This window comes from Cupressus sempervirens, chromosome 3 (genome assembly GCF_028749045.1).
Source record: "Cupressus sempervirens isolate cs-2001-9-10 chromosome 3, ASM2874904v1, whole genome shotgun sequence".
Classification (NCBI taxonomy): Eukaryota; Viridiplantae; Streptophyta; class Pinopsida; order Cupressales; family Cupressaceae; genus Cupressus; species Cupressus sempervirens.
In genome coordinates, this window is record NC_143120.1 from 179,256,318 (window position 1) to 179,273,509 (window position 17,192).

At 36.8% G+C, this 17,192-nt stretch overlaps 1 protein-coding gene across 1 annotated transcript; it reads right to left on the minus strand.

Moving 5' to 3' along the window:
* Positions 1–211: 211 nt before the first annotated feature.
* Positions 212–16,940, minus strand: LOC149565366 (phototropic-responsive NPH3 family protein NPY4-like). Its single transcript, XM_089818883.1, has 5 exons — positions 16,058–16,940; positions 15,731–15,895; positions 4,041–4,110; positions 1,362–2,645; positions 212–1,195 (listed from the first exon to the last, which is right to left on the minus strand). The coding sequence occupies exons 2-5, from the start codon at positions 15,787–15,789 to the stop codon at positions 620–622; spliced, it is 1,989 nt and encodes a 662-aa protein (XP_089675009.1). The 5' UTR covers positions 15,790–15,895; positions 16,058–16,940; the 3' UTR covers positions 212–619.
* Positions 16,941–17,192: the final 252 nt, after the last annotated feature.

Sequence of the window (17,192 nt, forward strand, 5' to 3'; positions counted from 1 at the left end):
ATAATTTGGGAGGAAAATAAGAAATATTAGAAACTTCTACAAAGAAAACAGGAATATTTGATGACAATGGGGAGATGCAAAACTGTTTGCGGTCAACATGAATAAAATGTAATCACAAAAGTTTAACGACTAACTTAGCTGAAATCATTTTAGAAATGTCTTATAAACGGCTTTGAATTATGCCCAAGGTATACATTGCAGACTCTGAATCTTAACACAAAAGGTAAATTCTATATATTAACACAACAGTTTACAACAAAAATAAGAGCCAGGTATTCCCCATTGAGAATAGATCGGAGTTGGGAATGCTAAAAGCCTGAACAAAATTCTAATTTGGTATGTAATGGTACAGCAGCTAAAAATTAGTGCCCCGCAACAAGCATTAAACAAAACTCATCTCTTTAACCCTGTCACTTGTACGGTGGATATAACAATGCGCAAACAGTAGCTAACCTGATACTGCCCATTAAAGATGTTAGAACAATGTTGATATAAATTATATCCGTAGAGGATGCTTTGGACATGGAGAGGAGATTATGAGACGAGGGTTTCAGTCTTGCAACATGTTCTCTGCCTGGGTCAAATAAAATACCACCAATATAATACTCCAAAGTAAGGCCTATGATATCGAGTGTCGTCTCTGTCTTGAAGCTGTTGATTTTGTATCAACAGGATTTACAGAAATAGGACTTGCAGAACTTCCAGATGTCTCGGAGCTCCTGATTTCAGAATGTGCTTTGTTTGTCCATAACTTGTGGATAATCTTCTTTGATCTTGACGGTAACATAAATAAGCCTCTTGATTTTATATTTTTAACTGGTGTTTGATGTATGTTAGTTCGGTCTGTTTCAGGTTCAGCTACTCTGATCTTCATAGAACCTAGATCTCCTCTTAAATTTTTTAGGTCGTCATGAACTGCATCCCACTCATCTTCAGGATTTGTGGCCGACTGAAAGCTTCCTTGAGATCCATTTTCCGGAGGTACTAATGCTTTGACACTATTTGGTAAGTCATTCAGCAAGAATCCGCCTGTCATGGCAGTTCTCACTTGCTCAAAGAAAAGCACCTGCACAACTATGCGCAAAGGTAAACGTTCATTCTGGGCAGCATGCATGCAAGCATCCATGGACAACTTCTTACAATCCATCAAACTGCATATCCTTTTCTTTTCACTCTTTGTCAGCCCAGGATGCTCCTGCACATTCAAAAATGATGCATAAGTTTGAAGAGAAATCGAACCAAATTCTCAATATTATTCACATTGAATTCAGAAGATTAACCAAACTAAGATGTTATTGCACTGACAGCATTTAATAAACCAAGGATTTACCAATTAAATCCTTGCAAAAGTAGAAACTTACCTTCAGATATATGTCAATGGCCCTATACAACCCATCATGAACAGGTCTTGCAAAACTAGATATAGATTCAGCAAGATTGATAAACTTGGACAAAGGCAAGTGTGGATCACGAGCAATTTCTGCCAGGTATCCGTCAATGAGTTTTGCAACACTCAACTTGGAACTATGAGTTGCGGAAGCTGATATTCTGCCTTCAGAGAGTTCTAGATTTTCAGAAGATCTTGTTCTCCTCTCATATGGTAGATTTGATTTTTCTGGACTGGCCTGAGGACTCTGATCCTGCATCAGAAAATGCTCCAGTATGCATTGTACAAGGTCTACGTCATACAAAGAGTCGTTTGAGTATGATAAAGACGGAATCAACAAGTCACTGAGGGAAGCTTCTTCCAGTTGAAGCCCTATTCTTCTTACAAGTTCCATTTTGGAGGAGGTTTCTGCTCCCAGTATAGTAGCAGCTTTCAATAACTTCAGCAAAAAGCTACAAGAAGTTGTTCCTTTTTCTGAAGGTAACAAATTTACAATGGCTTCCAAGAGAAACCTGTGCTTTGATGCAGTCTCTACATAGTCATCTGAAACTGATCCATTTCCATTTTTAACATCTTTGATTTCACTGTCCTTTGAAACTCCAGGTAACCAGCGAAGAGTGTAAACCTTCAGTGCTTCCCCTATTAGTTCATGCGACATTCTTCCCTTGGTTTTAATGGCAACCATTACTCGCTGATACAAATCAATATCCAGTTCACAAATGTCCTCGATCCACCAGTCCTTTGGAACATAACGATGTTTACGACTTTGATTTCCATTCCACGCAGGACTATTAGCTTTTGCAATGCAAGGTTGATCACTAACCAATTTGCCTCTTGCATAAGTGAAGGACCAATCAACCTTTGCAGGATCAACTGATGTCTTGGCAGCTATCGAATCAATACATCTGCCAACCACCTTTAGGTCCTCTGACCATGGTGACAGCAGTTTAGTGGTCTGCAGGACAATAATGGAATCTTTCCAGCTGCGAAAAATACTGGAGCTAAAAAACACCTCAATTTTATATATTAAATTACCCTTCTCTATTGCTTCTGTCATCCCAAGATACTCTGCAGCACAACGAATGGCAAGTACATTGTAGGCATTCAAAGTAACAACAATTCCATAGCAGAATTTGGCACAGATTTCAAAAGCTGCTGGCCCTCCGGGAAAATCAGGAAGATCCAATTCATCATCCTCTGTCTCGCGGCATTTTGCTACCAATCCTTGTAAGCAGATGCTCTTTGACAAGAGGGGGAACTGCACGTACAATTTTGCAACTTCAGTTGATTATTAGGCAATGCAGTAAAGCAATGGTGAGAAGGAAAATATTCATTTTGAAAGAGAGTTCTACCAACACTAAGGTTCTCCGGATCTTGCCATAATATAGATTAATCTGCTTCAATTGGAGCCAACATCAAAAATTTATCTACCATAAACCATTTTAAAATGCCAAATTTACCCATTGAAAGCTACATCAATAAGAAAGTTTAGACCACCAGATGGATAAAAGACGGGAAAATAATTAGCAGATCATCTAACAGAATAGAAGAGAATATAACAGATATTGTAGTATGTGAATAAATCAGCCTGACACTAACAGAATACAAAACACACTAAACAAGTCTCCTGTGAATAAGCATGTCGAGATAGCAAACAAGTTCCAAGAAAAACAGATGTTGTATAATTGCTGGTAAACAACTTTATGAGAAGAGAGATTTAAAAACAATGTTATATCAGCATATCTTATTGGAAAATGGATTTTTCATTACCTGTACCTGAGATGATTAAAACAGTTGTTGTCCATTTACAGGTGAAAGTGAAACTATTTAATTATTATTCTGAGCTCATTTATGGGATATGATCATAGTATGTTATCGTAAAAAATGCTACAAAAGTTTCATCATTGATATCTAAATGGTTTTAAGAAACAATATGTCCAAGACTCTAAAGTGAGTATAACGAACCAGCAAGAGCATTTGGAAAAGCACAAATTGAGAAACTGGTATATAAGTTGTCAGCTTTTCCAAATATTAGGAGTTTTCGTATTCAAATCCACAAATTAACAAATATGGGGAAAAGTAGTTCAAAGTTTGGAACTCTTCAGTCAATTTGTGAAGTTACATTTCCTATCTGCAAATAATTTGGAAGACAAATGACCATCTCAAAGATGTTAAGTCAAAATGCAGATATGAGGTCAACAAAGGACTGGCACCAACCACAGCACTTAGCAGGCAGTGAGAAGATCAGATCTCTGTAATGAACCCAACTTAAAAAGAGGCATCCCTTCAATCCATTTACAGTGCCAAAAGCATAAGTGAAAACCCAATATGGAATCTATATTTCAAAGAGACTCTGGAATCTATACTTCAAATTGACTCAAATAGACTAAAGATTAAGTCTTACCAGAATATTATTATTTGGAAATGCACATAAACATCAATAATGATATTTTTCTCTATAATTTGAAATAAGGTAATAAAGCCTAAAACAAAGTTCAAAAGGATATGAGCACTAAACAGATTATTATATTATTTACTCTATATGTTGAACTAAAGTTTGAGCCTAGAACTTGGTTGTTTGTATAAAATAGATCTCTACAGGATTCAGTTTGTAATAAAAAGCGATTGAGGAACAAAGCAAACAAATAATTACCTTGTGCAGATAGAACTTTGCACCTTCAATGTTTAAGACAATGTCACTTGACAGCTCAGTTGCCACACGCCTACACAAAAAGATCATTCACTTAAATGATATATATTGATAAACATTCTACCCCAATGTACATAAAAACAATAAATTTTATCATGACTTATTCTGAGGTTCAGAAAAGAAAATCTTTTATGAATGGAATCTCGTCTTACTTATGTCTTGTGGCGGAGTGGAACAAATGATGGTTTATAATATTAAGGGATTCACTAGCTTCCGTAGAAAAACAGGTTATCAGCTTGGCAAGGCACTTCCTGTACATACTAGTGACCTCCATATTTCCTCAAAATCTGTGTGATCAGTTTCCATGGCACCTATGTTTATTTTGCTCAGAATACCTGACTTTGACGGACTCCACACCATAGGAAAGGGATTGCTGATTGGCATACACCAAGCAAACCTAGAACTTGACAGTATTTATACCACGACATAAAAACAAAAATCCAAAGCATAAACTAATAAATTAAGTTCAGAAGATCCAGTGAACCTCAAAATAGCCATCAGTACACTGCTTCCTCAATCTGCAGAGGAGAAAAGAAAAGCCATACTACTGTAAACCAACCAAAATGATATTATTTGAAATCGGTACTCATCCTTCAATAAAATCATAACCAAAAAAACTGTAAAACTGGGCTCCAATCTCACTTCATGAACTCTCAGAAAGAAAATCCTCACCAAATTGTCTCCACACTATTGCAAATGTGGGGAGAAAACAGTAGAATGTAAGGTCAGATTTGGAAATTCCTTACAAATGCATCTCACTCTGGTTAAGATATTAAAGAAAAGAAACATATCCTATCACAATCAAGAACACACAATGGAAGAAACAGCCATTTCCATCAATCATAGTCTACACTTTGAGAGGAAATCGCACAGCATGGCACAACACACTTCTTTTTGTCTCTTTCGGCAGAACCCCCCCCCCCCCCCCCCCCCTCACCCCCGCCCGCCTCTCCCTCCCTCCCTCCCTCTCCAAACAAATGGGATGGAACATCCACCTGTGGAGGTACAAAAATTCTGTCTGCACTGCTCTTGTCCCATCTCCACTTTTTCAACAGACTTCAACTCTTTCTCACAGCCATTCAAAACAACAGACTTCCGCCCATTCTTACAGCCATTTAAAACAACTGATACAAAACATCGATCCACAGGACTCCGAAAAATCTATGTGAATAGTTCCCATGAGGCATCGATATAATGTTCAACTCTTTAAAACTTTTATAGATGTAAAACTACAATGGAATATTAACAATTTTATCAGACAACCATCAGAGTGTGAAATTCAAACAAGTCATTATTCGCTGCTGCTCATATGGACATGAGACCAGCTCCAGTGCTGAATTGAAAGAAAGTAAAACTGTTTTTAAATCCATGTTTTATCTTGTTCTCATTTCACTTAAGGGATTTTCCTTCCTTGTTAAGTCCTTGCAACTAGGGATGGACTCATTTGCATCCAGATCAACAAGGAAATCAATCTAAGTTTTGACTATTTGGGGAATATGTATGGGATAAAGGACCACACGTACAACAATGCCAGGTTTGTTGGCATCTATTATTGAGAATTGGGTTCCTCATGAGAGACCTAATATGAAAATATCTTTGTAACCCCTGTGAATTGTCCCATTATTTAGCTCCCTCATTCTTGCCATATCAGTTGTCACCAGATTCTCGCAGGTTTTGTAGAGCTTCCTTGGATGGAAAATTAGAAATTTAAAATAACTTCTTAAAGTCATAAATTATATATATATATATATATCTCGTCCTGAGAACTTCTTTTCCATGTCTAGCATCAGATTATTGACAGCTGCATTATTATTGGCATGTCCTTGTTTTTCTTGTTGAACAACCAGTGATATAATGCTATTAGCCATGTTGCTATTGCTTGGATAATGAGAAATAATATGAATATAGTTGCAAAAATCTCTTCCAGCCTATTTGTAACGCTATTCACCTCTATGCTAAAATTCCAGCCTTTAAAGAGATAAATCTCCTTGCTCCAACAATAGCTGCTTTTTTCTAATAACCAAGATTGGACTTTTTAGGGGTATCTTTTACTGTGGGGGCTTCAGCACCTTGATTTTTCTTGCCACCCCCTCCATTTCCTGAAGGTCAACTCCTGCACCTATTTAACATTACATGGTGCAAGAGCTGGAGAAAACAAAATCTGACCTAAAGGCTCAAGCCAAACTGAACTTAAGATGTAAATCATACTTGACCATGTTAAGAGGAGAGATGGCAGAGTGGGCAAAAAATATAAACCGCCCAGAAAAAGAGAAAAATATCCATCATATCACAAGCTCAACTGTCCATCAACAATTTTCATGCAAAAAGCAGATGCAGAACTACATCATCCCTTATATCACACACATATTTCCATCATACAATAAGCTCAACCATCTCTCAGAGAGTGAAAAGAAAGACATACCTGGGAGAGTTCCAAACAAAACCAACCAAAGAAGCCTCCTCACACTGCTACAAACCAACCTCCTAACAATTCAGAAATCTGAAAAATAGGCTGAAGAAGAGCAACAAAGGAGACCCCCACATTAAAAAACAATGAACACCATTGTTTCATATGTGAGCTAATTATTAAGAGAGAAACGACTTATGAGAATCGCCTTGGGGTTTATGGATCTTAGGAGATAAGGATGATTAGCTACGCCCTAGTAGGACATGCTGAATTCCATTTTCCTCCTTTTTCTTTCTCTTCTATTATTACTCAGCTCCTTTTTTTTCTTCTTCTTTTTTAATCTTCATCATATTACCAATCCTTTCAACAGCATAATAATCTTACACTTCTCTCAGACCCCATAGTATTATGGTAAAGTTGAATGCGAATTTACAATTAATTTTAAATTCCTTAACTGTTTGCCTTTTAATTTGATCAAAGAACAGCTCTCATGTCTAAATTTTTTTAAATTCATATGGGCCTCTAGGATACCAGCATCAAGTCTCTTAAGAGCTTTAGTGTTAACTGGTTCTCAAGTCTCCTTCCACCATGATATATGTCCAAACTTCTCCTTTGCCAATCTCTGAACCATTAGCAATGAGTGTGATTAAGGCCTCTGTTTGCCTATCCACATCAATATTGAGCATGGTGAAGTGGGATATTATTATTTGACCTTGCCAATCATTCAAGACCAAGATTACACTTTTTCACACTAGCTACACCTAGGGTTGCACCACTTTAAGTTAAGCTTTATTCTGCCAGTTAATAATGTTTGATTTAGTAGAAATGTCAGTACATTTCTTACCATAAGACTAATAAGCATTTCCATACTACTAAATTCAGAAATACATCCTCGGTCTGTTGGGCTTTTAACATATACATTTTTTACAAATATAATTAGTTTACTTCTAAAAAAAAGTACTTCTCAGAGTTTCACCATATTTGTCATTTGATGTTTTTTAGATTTATAAAACTAAGTTTTTAAAATGAATTCTGAAACTCCACTCCATGAGTTTATCCTCATAAGAGAAATTTGCGACAGAAGCAAATGCTGCTTTCATGAAATTTACAATTAGAAATAAGAAATTTTAGCAGCCACCTAACATTTCTCTCAAAATTCAGAAAGTCATGCAGAATCTCAAATAAGGATTTGAATTCAAGATTATGCCATAATCTTCATTACAATTTTCATGTTTTCATTTTGCATCCAAGACTCATCCAAACAATATATTGTTGACAAATATTTCTGACAGCATCACATTCTGTTATCAAAAACATATTATTGGTCAATGATCATGATCACAACTCAGAAATCCACTTCATACCTACCACTTTGGCAGAGAGATGAGTATGTCTGAAAAGAGTGGCAACAAAAAACAATAAAAAAAGTTGTAAATCAATTAAAAACTTACATAGAAAGTAAATCCATTTAAAACTCTACAGTATTTGAGTGCAAGTTACTTTAACCATTATATCTAAGACAAAAGAATTATTAAATCCATTGATGATTTATTTAGCTTGGAACTTATCATTGCACCCAAACTCTTTCCTAAAATCTCATATACAACCCGCTTATCCAAGTAACCATGGTGAACCATGAACCAGAAAGATATTTGAAAAAAAACATAGCACTTCAAAGATCTCACCCATAATTCCTTTCCTCTAATGCCTATATAGTGGAAGCACTGTGTTGACTACATTAACATATGTCCGCCTCATGGCCTTAAGCAATTAGAGTACTTCCACACTCAAACAATGTCACTAATTGCATCAAAAATTAAAATCCCCAAAGAGCTTGACACTAACATTGTACAACATCCCTGTCATTGAGAATGTGAATATTTCTCTAACTTGTAGGGTGTACGAAAAAGCCACCCACACCAACCTCTCCCTCCACACATCCTCTCATCACCATCCTGTCCAAAACATTTGCATCTTAAGGACCCGCGCCTCTAGAGCATTCCATGTGTGATGAGAATCACATCAATCAAGAGTTGTTCCACTTATCTTAAGTGTTCAAATTGAATAGGTACCCAACCAAACACCTCACTAGAGCTTTCAAACAAACCAAGTCACAACATGACTCTAAACCAAAGGATGCCTCTAGGAATGCCTTCAGCCCTACCCTTTTATAATAATAAAAATCTTTAATAAGATCTCCAAAAAATCACAAAAACAAACCCAATTGTGTTTTGAAACCTTGTATCACAATCAAGAACCTCATCCCAACAACCAAAGACTCAAATAATTACTTAACTCTGAGGTCAACAAAGTTGATTGTTCTTGTGGCACCCCATACATTAGTGATACTAGTCACTCCATAAGAATTAAAATCAAGGAACATATTGCTAACATGAGATATGAAGCCTCATCCCTTGCAAACATTCACACATCAAAAACTACATTTTCTTGAAGCCTACACAAGTCTTGGTCAATGAAGAATTATTTTTTTCAAAAGGAAGCTTAAAGCTGCTATTTATATCAAAAACTATCCCTCCAATCACAATCATGATCCTTTCATTGTCCATTGTGATGGAAGTTGATGCTTACATGTTACTTGGTAGCCTCTATTAATTGCCCTCCAGCCCAACCCCACCCATCATTGGCCTTCTCCCTCTTTCCCAACCTCCTCAAGCCTATCCTCTCTCATGTTTTCCTTTCTTCCCCTCCCTCTTCCCCCTTCTTTTGCCAAACCCATCTAAAACCCTTTTTTGGCCCCATATCACAACCCCTGAACTTGTATTTCCTAACTATTATTGGCACTCTTTTTGTCTATAGTTCTCCCAACTCATCATCCATCTCTCTTCTAATTATATAATTTTTTGTTTTCAAACCCTTTCCTTTTCTTTAATCCTATGTTGGTTTTCCATCTCCAATTCTACTCTTTTATTCTTCCTTTTTGTTGTATTTACTCTCTTGTTTTTTTGTCGTTGTCTTGTTAATCTCCCTTCCTTTTCATCTTCATCATCTATTGACAATTCTCCTTGCGTATGTCAATTTTGTATCCGGAATTTCTTCTTTTTTCACCTAGGCCTTATTTCTCATCCTAATTACCTTTTGTCTTTTCTCACATGAAAAAAACTACCTTTTTTATTAATTACCATTTTGTTAAAATTTGGGTTATTAAATATTTTCAACCTTAATAATCTTGATTTTTATTAATAATAGCATGATTTCCCTTACATTGACTATTGCATCAATTATACTTTAACTTCTCTAATCTGAAAAATCTTATATTTGGATCAATAATAATGTAAAGGTTTATAATATCTGAAAATTCTAAATTTAGCAACCTTTGCCATCCTCTCATTTAATTGTCCTTGGATATTATATCTTAACATATTATTTATTAGTTTTTATTTAGTTTCTTGCAGTGTGATCCAAATCACTGAGACAAAAACTTACATCTTATTACGGGAAGCTCTCTAATTAAAGCATAGCTCTCCTAGAAAAACTCTCCCCAATGCAATGAACTGCAAAGTATCTATGCAATACTTAAAAGATTGGTCCTAATCTTCTCTTAATGTCATTTAGATTCATTTTTTATAGCCTACATGGACATGCTGTAAATTTCGTCAATAATACTAGCATTCACTAGGTTTATATGCGTCTACTTCATCATCAACTAAGTTTCCAAGTTATATGAATTTTACCTTCCCAGTGGCTTGTATCATCCTATGTGGAACTACATGTCACATACAGCTCGAATATATCATCCATAGCCACTAAAAACACAAGAAAACAGAAATGGAAAAAAATGCTTACCCATTACAAAGGAAGCAAAGCAAGTCTAAGGGGTTGATTTTAAGAATGTCTGGTTCTCATTATGGAGACCCCAGTTCAAATACCCATTCAGACATCGATTGTGGAATTCTAAGTTGCGACTCTTGGTAATCCATAGTTCGCTTCTAAATCTAGATGTGGGCTCCAATAAAGTGGATGCTATATGGTGGTTCCTGGCCTTCAAGGTGAGTTTTAGTATGCTTTCTCATAAAGAGATTGTAGTAGTTAACTAAGTGCTTGCAAGACTTGTATTAGTCTCATGGTGATGCTCATGTGAGCAGGATATCTGTAGACTATATGCAGAGGCGAAACAGATTTATTTTCATTCGATGAACTCATCTTTATGCTCATAACTGCAGAAAGTTAGCTAAGAAAATTCTATTTCAATTTTTTATGTTTTGCATTTTCTTTGAATACATATTTCCAATGCATTTTTTTATATGTCCCAAGTTTTCTTTCCTGTGTCTATATGTTTCAACATGAAAGCAGAATAAATATAAATCTTGACAAGGTGAATATCAAATTCTTCAAACAATTCAAATTGGTGATCAACTCTTCATTGAAAACTTAAACCACTCGGCAACAACTGCGCACCATACATAACTTTCAACGATGATGCATTCCTACGCAGCATTACTCCAGACTTAGAATCCATGGAATTTGCATTGCTAATAATCTCAAGCCTTAAACCTTGCTTTTGTTTTCAATAATCTCTTGACTTGGATCTTGGTATAGTCCCCACTCTTTGTGTATCAGCTCATCTCTACTACCAAATGGTATCTTTCTCAATGTTTCTTAAGCTGGATAGTGGCCTCATCATAATATCTAATTTCTCATCAAAAAGAGCAAGGGAAAAATGCTCTCCAGGGAAGATGCCTGATTGCATCCACTATTGAAAATGTTGACAAACCCTCAGTCTTAAATTTCCATCTACAAGCTTTCATCAACAACCAGCCCACTGGTCATCTTCTGCCATGGTCAATCATCCATCAACGAGCATATTTTACACTATATCTTGCAATGTTCCCATCTCCTTTGGGTAGTCCTATCAGAACACTCACATTGTAAAGTGTTGGCGTGAGTATTTCACTTTACCTAGGATAGTGTTCATCCCAACCCTGAGATATTGCAGCTAGTTACTATGTTTGCATTAAATATTAGGAATATTTAATTATTATAATTATTCTTTACTTAAAATATTATTAATATTTAATTATTCTCACCTAGGTAGCCAGCCAATAATGATGTATTTAACTTGACTGGACGTACACAAGCGCCACCATTGCCTAATCAATCGTTGACTGACGGTAGTTATGTGCTCCCTGTATTTAGTCGTGACCAGCTCTGTCTCATTTAGGCTGAGTTAACTCACCTCCTGATTGGGAGAAATTAGAAGTTAAATCTTACCTCCTAACCATGTCATCTCCTTGATTATGGATCTTAGCAGTTATATAGATTTGTACTTTACACACCTGATTGGAAGCAATTAAGAGTTAAGCTCTTACCTCTTCGCTATTTCATCTCCTTGATTTATAGATGTAATAGTTCCATATATTTATAATTTAATCACTTCCTGATTTGGAGTGATTGGGAGTCAACTCTGATCACTTAGCCATGTAATCCACTTGATCCACGGACCTGACTGAGAGTTCTACGTATTTGTAACCATGCTCCATTATATTGAATATAAAATAGCATTATTCTTTGATCTGGTTTTGTGACTACTCCATAGACATCAGCTCCTACCTTGTATTTTGTTCATCACAAAATTTTACATGAAGACTGCAAAACCCAGCATCCTTGCAGATACTCAAACCCATATAACAATACATCTATGTCTACAAGTCATCTTTCAAAACCTGCAATTACTTTAAGGCACTGTAGTCGCTTTACCACTACATTTCAATATCAATTCCTATTGGATTTTACAAATATTTTATATATTCTGTCGATCTTCCTTAAATCAACAGTTCCAAGTCTTGCATCCCCAGCTGAAAGGGAAACAACCTTAAAATGCAGTTTGACCATAATCTCCACTGAAATTGTTGCAGTCTGCACATGCTCTGGCCCAAAAAATTCAATTTCACATCCACCAAAAGCACCAGATAAATCATGCCACTTGAGAGCTTCACGGCCCTGACATAAAGGATTGCCCTCCGAAGAAACATTATTTAACCTCTTCTGGACAACTACTGCATTGTCACTTTTCAAATTAATAACTTAAGTCCCTGTCAAAAATCTGGATTGCTACAGACTAGAGTCTACACAACAGGAAACTACAGGTAACAAGCAAACAAAATGAGAGAAATGTCAGAAACAAAACTAAACAGATTAATCAGTAACTTCCAAAAAGCATTATAGTTTGTACACAAACAACCTTCAGCAGTTGACAGTTTTGGCAAGAGAGTTAAGTAGGCATGCACATTTTGGCTCTTATTGATATTTAAATACCTCCATTCAAACAAAGAAGGATACAGCATCTGCTGAAGCCATCGAATGCATATTCACTTGGTAGAGATCTCTTGAGCTTGATATTATTGTAATTTCTATGAAAGAAAGAATACCTAGTGGTAAAATGTGGTCCTTCATTATCCCAAATTAGGTGGAGTAGACAAATATACATGATATCCACATTAAGTGCAATTGTTACAATCACCTGAAGCATACTTAGGACTAGGCTGTATATCACAACTACCAAAGATTCTCAATCTATTTAATATTTTTTATGGGTAACTATCTCAAGGAACACATCATTGCTAGTGTATATGTTTATATGGTGACATTTCAAAAGATATAGAGAGTCTAATAGCGATGCTTGAGATTCAATTCTTTTGCAATCACTTTGTTGAGACTGGCTAATGGGAATACAGGGATTACATTTGGGCACTGTGTTTCCAGCACATAAAATCAAAATCACACACTGTATTCATATATATGAAGAAAAATAGCATTGTAGAAGCTTTAAAAAAAGGTTCAAGTTCAGAACCACAATCAAATCAATACAGGGAGTGTTGACCAATTTATATTTAAATATTGGACAGCATGGTTTGCCATTTTGTGTGGTTGTTGCAAGGGATCAACTCCATTAGCATCTTCTGGAGTGACATATCTTTATGTAAACTATCAAGATTGTGTTGATTTTAGATTTTCACAGAATTTTTTTTAGATTTATCATTTTTATCATAGTAACACGGGGACGCGTCCCCCCCCTTTTTGCCCGACGTCTCGGAGACTTCAACGCACCGGAGACTTGGGGACTCCGTCTCCCCGTCCCCAGCGGTGCCACTAGATTCCACCACCTCCACCGAGGGTGGGGGACATCCTACTATTCACTATTTGCAAATTCAACTATTTATGTTTAATGTTCGATGTTCCAATTCAATGCAATGTTTCAAGTATTCACTCTTTTACATCTTTACATCTTATATTGCAATACATATTTTCATAACTAACATTTTTAAATACCATATGCATAGATATATACACCCCTCTTGTCCCCTACCGCCGTCCCCCCACCGTCCCCCCGCCGTCCCCAAATTAAGGCCCCTCTGTCCCCCCGTCCCGGAAACTTGTCCCCCTGTTTCGCCGTCCCCCCGTCCCCCAGGGTGGTGTAACTATGATTTTTATCTATTGTACTTCATCTAAGCATTGCTATCTCTTATGAATTTGTCATGTATCTCCACGCATTCTTACGATCAAATAATATTTTCAATGCTTTCAAACAAGATTTCTGAATAAAGTAATGCGAAGAAAAGTCCAGAGCTGATTTCAAAAATATTTCAATGATTTGATTCCTGTCTCCCAACACAACCGTTTAAAAGTAACAATATATATTATTAATATTTGAAGTTAGACATAAATACAGATCCATATGAATATATTTATGTAATAATTACACTGAAAGAAGACAAAAGAAATGGCAACACAAACATTTCGATTTATGCTGATAAAAGAAAGTCTGTGTGAATAAACATCTGAGTGGGATGCCGAGCCAGCAAAACTGAAAAAACAAAGAACATACTCAGAGTTAGGTTCAAAGCACGAGCGGTGTGGTGAATTTCTGTATGCAGTTTCAAGTTACACGGGATGAACTGAAATTTATGCCCTCGATATGGAACATCTTTGGGGATATAAACCCAGATTTTGCCCCCTCTAAAGAACAGTTGCTACAAATTTGTACTTCTTCTTAGGATGTGGTTCCACGGATATTGGAGGGTTATGCCGCTCAAATTTCCCTAATGCAGGCAGCTGGCTGCAATATTGTTGTTGCTGTTACAGGAAGCTTTGAAACATCTTCTGGAAAAGTGAGGCAAGACTTTCAATGGGCGCTTGAGGGTTGGGGAGCTTCAGCTTCCCTGATCACTTAAATAAGTCTGTTAACAAATGGCAGTTCCTAGTTGGTTGAAATTTCCAGAGAGCCCTTGTTTACATGTTTCCTGTTTCTCCAACGAAACTTCCAGAAAAAAAGATATTACAGAGCTGATATCATAGATTTGTCAAACCATTTTCTGTCGGAGTTCTTCCTATATTTCCTGGCTGACGAATCAGCCGATGAATTTAAGCCAGCCTTTCATATAACCAATGGACTTCACGTTTTTAAGGAGAGTGTTTGTGCGTCATCCTCTAAATTATTTCCACGAGGCTTGTAATGAAAACTACGGAATCGTACGTGTGATCTTTCTAGAATGAAAAACATATAGATGGCAAAACTATGCCGGCCGTATGCTTTTCTCAACAAGAAACAAACGTCTTTCCCTATCAAAAATATCCATCGTAAACGCTATCTTATCCCTTGAATACCATGAAGACCATAACAAAAATTGCCAATTCCAGATATGCTCAGGACAGTTGCAATTTAAAAAGGTTCAATGTTATTAGATATTAAAACTGTTAAAAGTGCACCTTCTACAGGCATAAAACCAAAATAAGAGACTGGTTTTGAAATCGATTTAGAAACATATGCAATGAAGAACACAAAATTTCTCAGTGGTTTAGCTTAAAACTAAAGAGGCTGAGAGGGCGAGAAAGAACAGAAAGAAAGAGGCCGCCAATCTGTGTTACTGACCCAAAACTAATGAACAAACTTTTGAAAAGATATAAACCTTAAACACCGCATTATCAAATTTACCAACAATCAGCCCATCTTTCCAAAAGTTTGCATAAGAGGTAAAAGCAGAGAACCTTATAGCTAATTTCGACTTTCAAAAGCAAGAGAAAAGTGCATGCTTTCAACATCAGCCATAACATTGCTATTACTTAGCAGAATGCAGTACACGACATTCTCCTCTACCAGAAGTGCTCAACAAGCTAAACAGCTGAGCAATTTTTCCCCTCCATATTGGTTCAGAGCCAATATGGAGTCCAGTAAAATTATTTTTGAAGGTGTAGTATGATAATTGCTAACCTGATATTACCCTCTGCTTGAAAAATGTCTGGTTTGGATCCCAACTTCATAAACTTCATTTTGGAAGATTTCTTCTTCGACTCCTGTGAACGCTACGCTTACCACAACAAAATCACCAACAATGGAGTTCTTGTATCACGAACAATACTCTTCCCAGCTCAGAAGCTGAACAAACAAAAAAAGCTCAGATTTAGAGGTCAAACACGAATTTAACTACCTCAGGCAAAAAAGCTGAGATGGGTAGATGTGAAAAGAGCCGAGAAGCAAGAAAGTCTGAACATTGACTTAAAAAACAACAAATAACGGATCATTTGCATTTTATAATACCATTCTCCCTCCCCTGGAACAATGGTGAATTTAGTGAGTGTTGTTTTAATGGGCTTGTTTCCCACAGCAAAAACAGAGCCCCACCGAATGCGGAGAATCAGTCTGCCAACTTAGCAGAAAATATATACACAAACTCGTAGACAACATAAACCCAGCATTGCTTCCACATTACTACACATCGCCTCCCTCTCCTTCATTTAATTTACTCAAAAAGTCAGCCCAACAGTTAGTTTTTTTTTGTTCCTCCTTGTTTTTTCCGTTTGTTTTCTCTCTCCTTATTCGTTTGCGGTACAACCAGAGTGGACAAAGGGGCAGCAGACCAGGACGGCAAGTGGGATTGTCCTCAGCTCATAACACACATTCATTTCCTACTAACATGGGATTCATACGGACGATTTGGGGTAAATAGGTGCATTCTCTTGTTTCCTTTTCTATGCAAGCATCACGTCGGAAGCGGCATTTTACTTGAGAGTGGATGTAAGTGAAAAAATACATACATTCATGAATGAACAAGTGGGTTTCTGAGAGACAAAAGGGCCGATTTTACCAGAGCATGGGGCAGGCGAGAAAAGGCCAAGAGACTGAGAGAGAGAAAGAGGGAATATTCTCTACTTATGAAATGGTATATGGAGTTTTGCAGGCGCAATCCATGGCGGGGCACTCACCTACCACTAGGAATAATAATAAGGAGAAATGTGTCAAGCCTGCCCCTGTCTCTGCAGTAGATAGGCAGGACGGACGTTTCACAAAACCGCTCTTTTTCGTGGCTGTTTTTTACTGAAACCAGTGTTGGGAAAAGTGAAATCTAATTATATGGCGTTGTGAGGTGTACCTCTCAATGGAGGTGTAAATTTGTTACGTGGCGCTCAGATGTAGAGAAGACAGGGATTCTAGGCGTTCAGAGACTATTTATTGAGGAACAATTCAGTCTCCAAGTCTACATAGATGTGTACAGCTCAAAACAGAATGTTTTAGTGGGTAGTTTTCCAATATGAACTGGTTTACTAAATGGGTCTACCTAGCTGCTAGCGGCTTCTTAATTGCAGTTTAGGATAGGTCAGACTACCCCAACACCATCCATGTTCAAATATGGATAGGAGTTTCTTAAATGAAATCAGAGGTGTTCGAAGTCTAG

Coding starts and splice junctions, on each gene's coding strand:
- LOC149565366 (XM_089818883.1), bottom strand. CDS start 15,789: ATGAAGTTTATGAAGTTGGGATCCAAACCAGACATTTTTCAAGCAGAG. Junction 4,111..15,730: donor CAAGCAGAGGGTAATATCAG/GTTAGCAATTAT, acceptor CTTTTTGTGTAG/GCGTGTGGCAACTGAGCTGT. Junction 2,646..4,040: donor CAAAGTTCTATCTGCACAAG/GTAATTATTTGT, acceptor TTGTACGTGCAG/TTCCCCCTCTTGTCAAAGAG.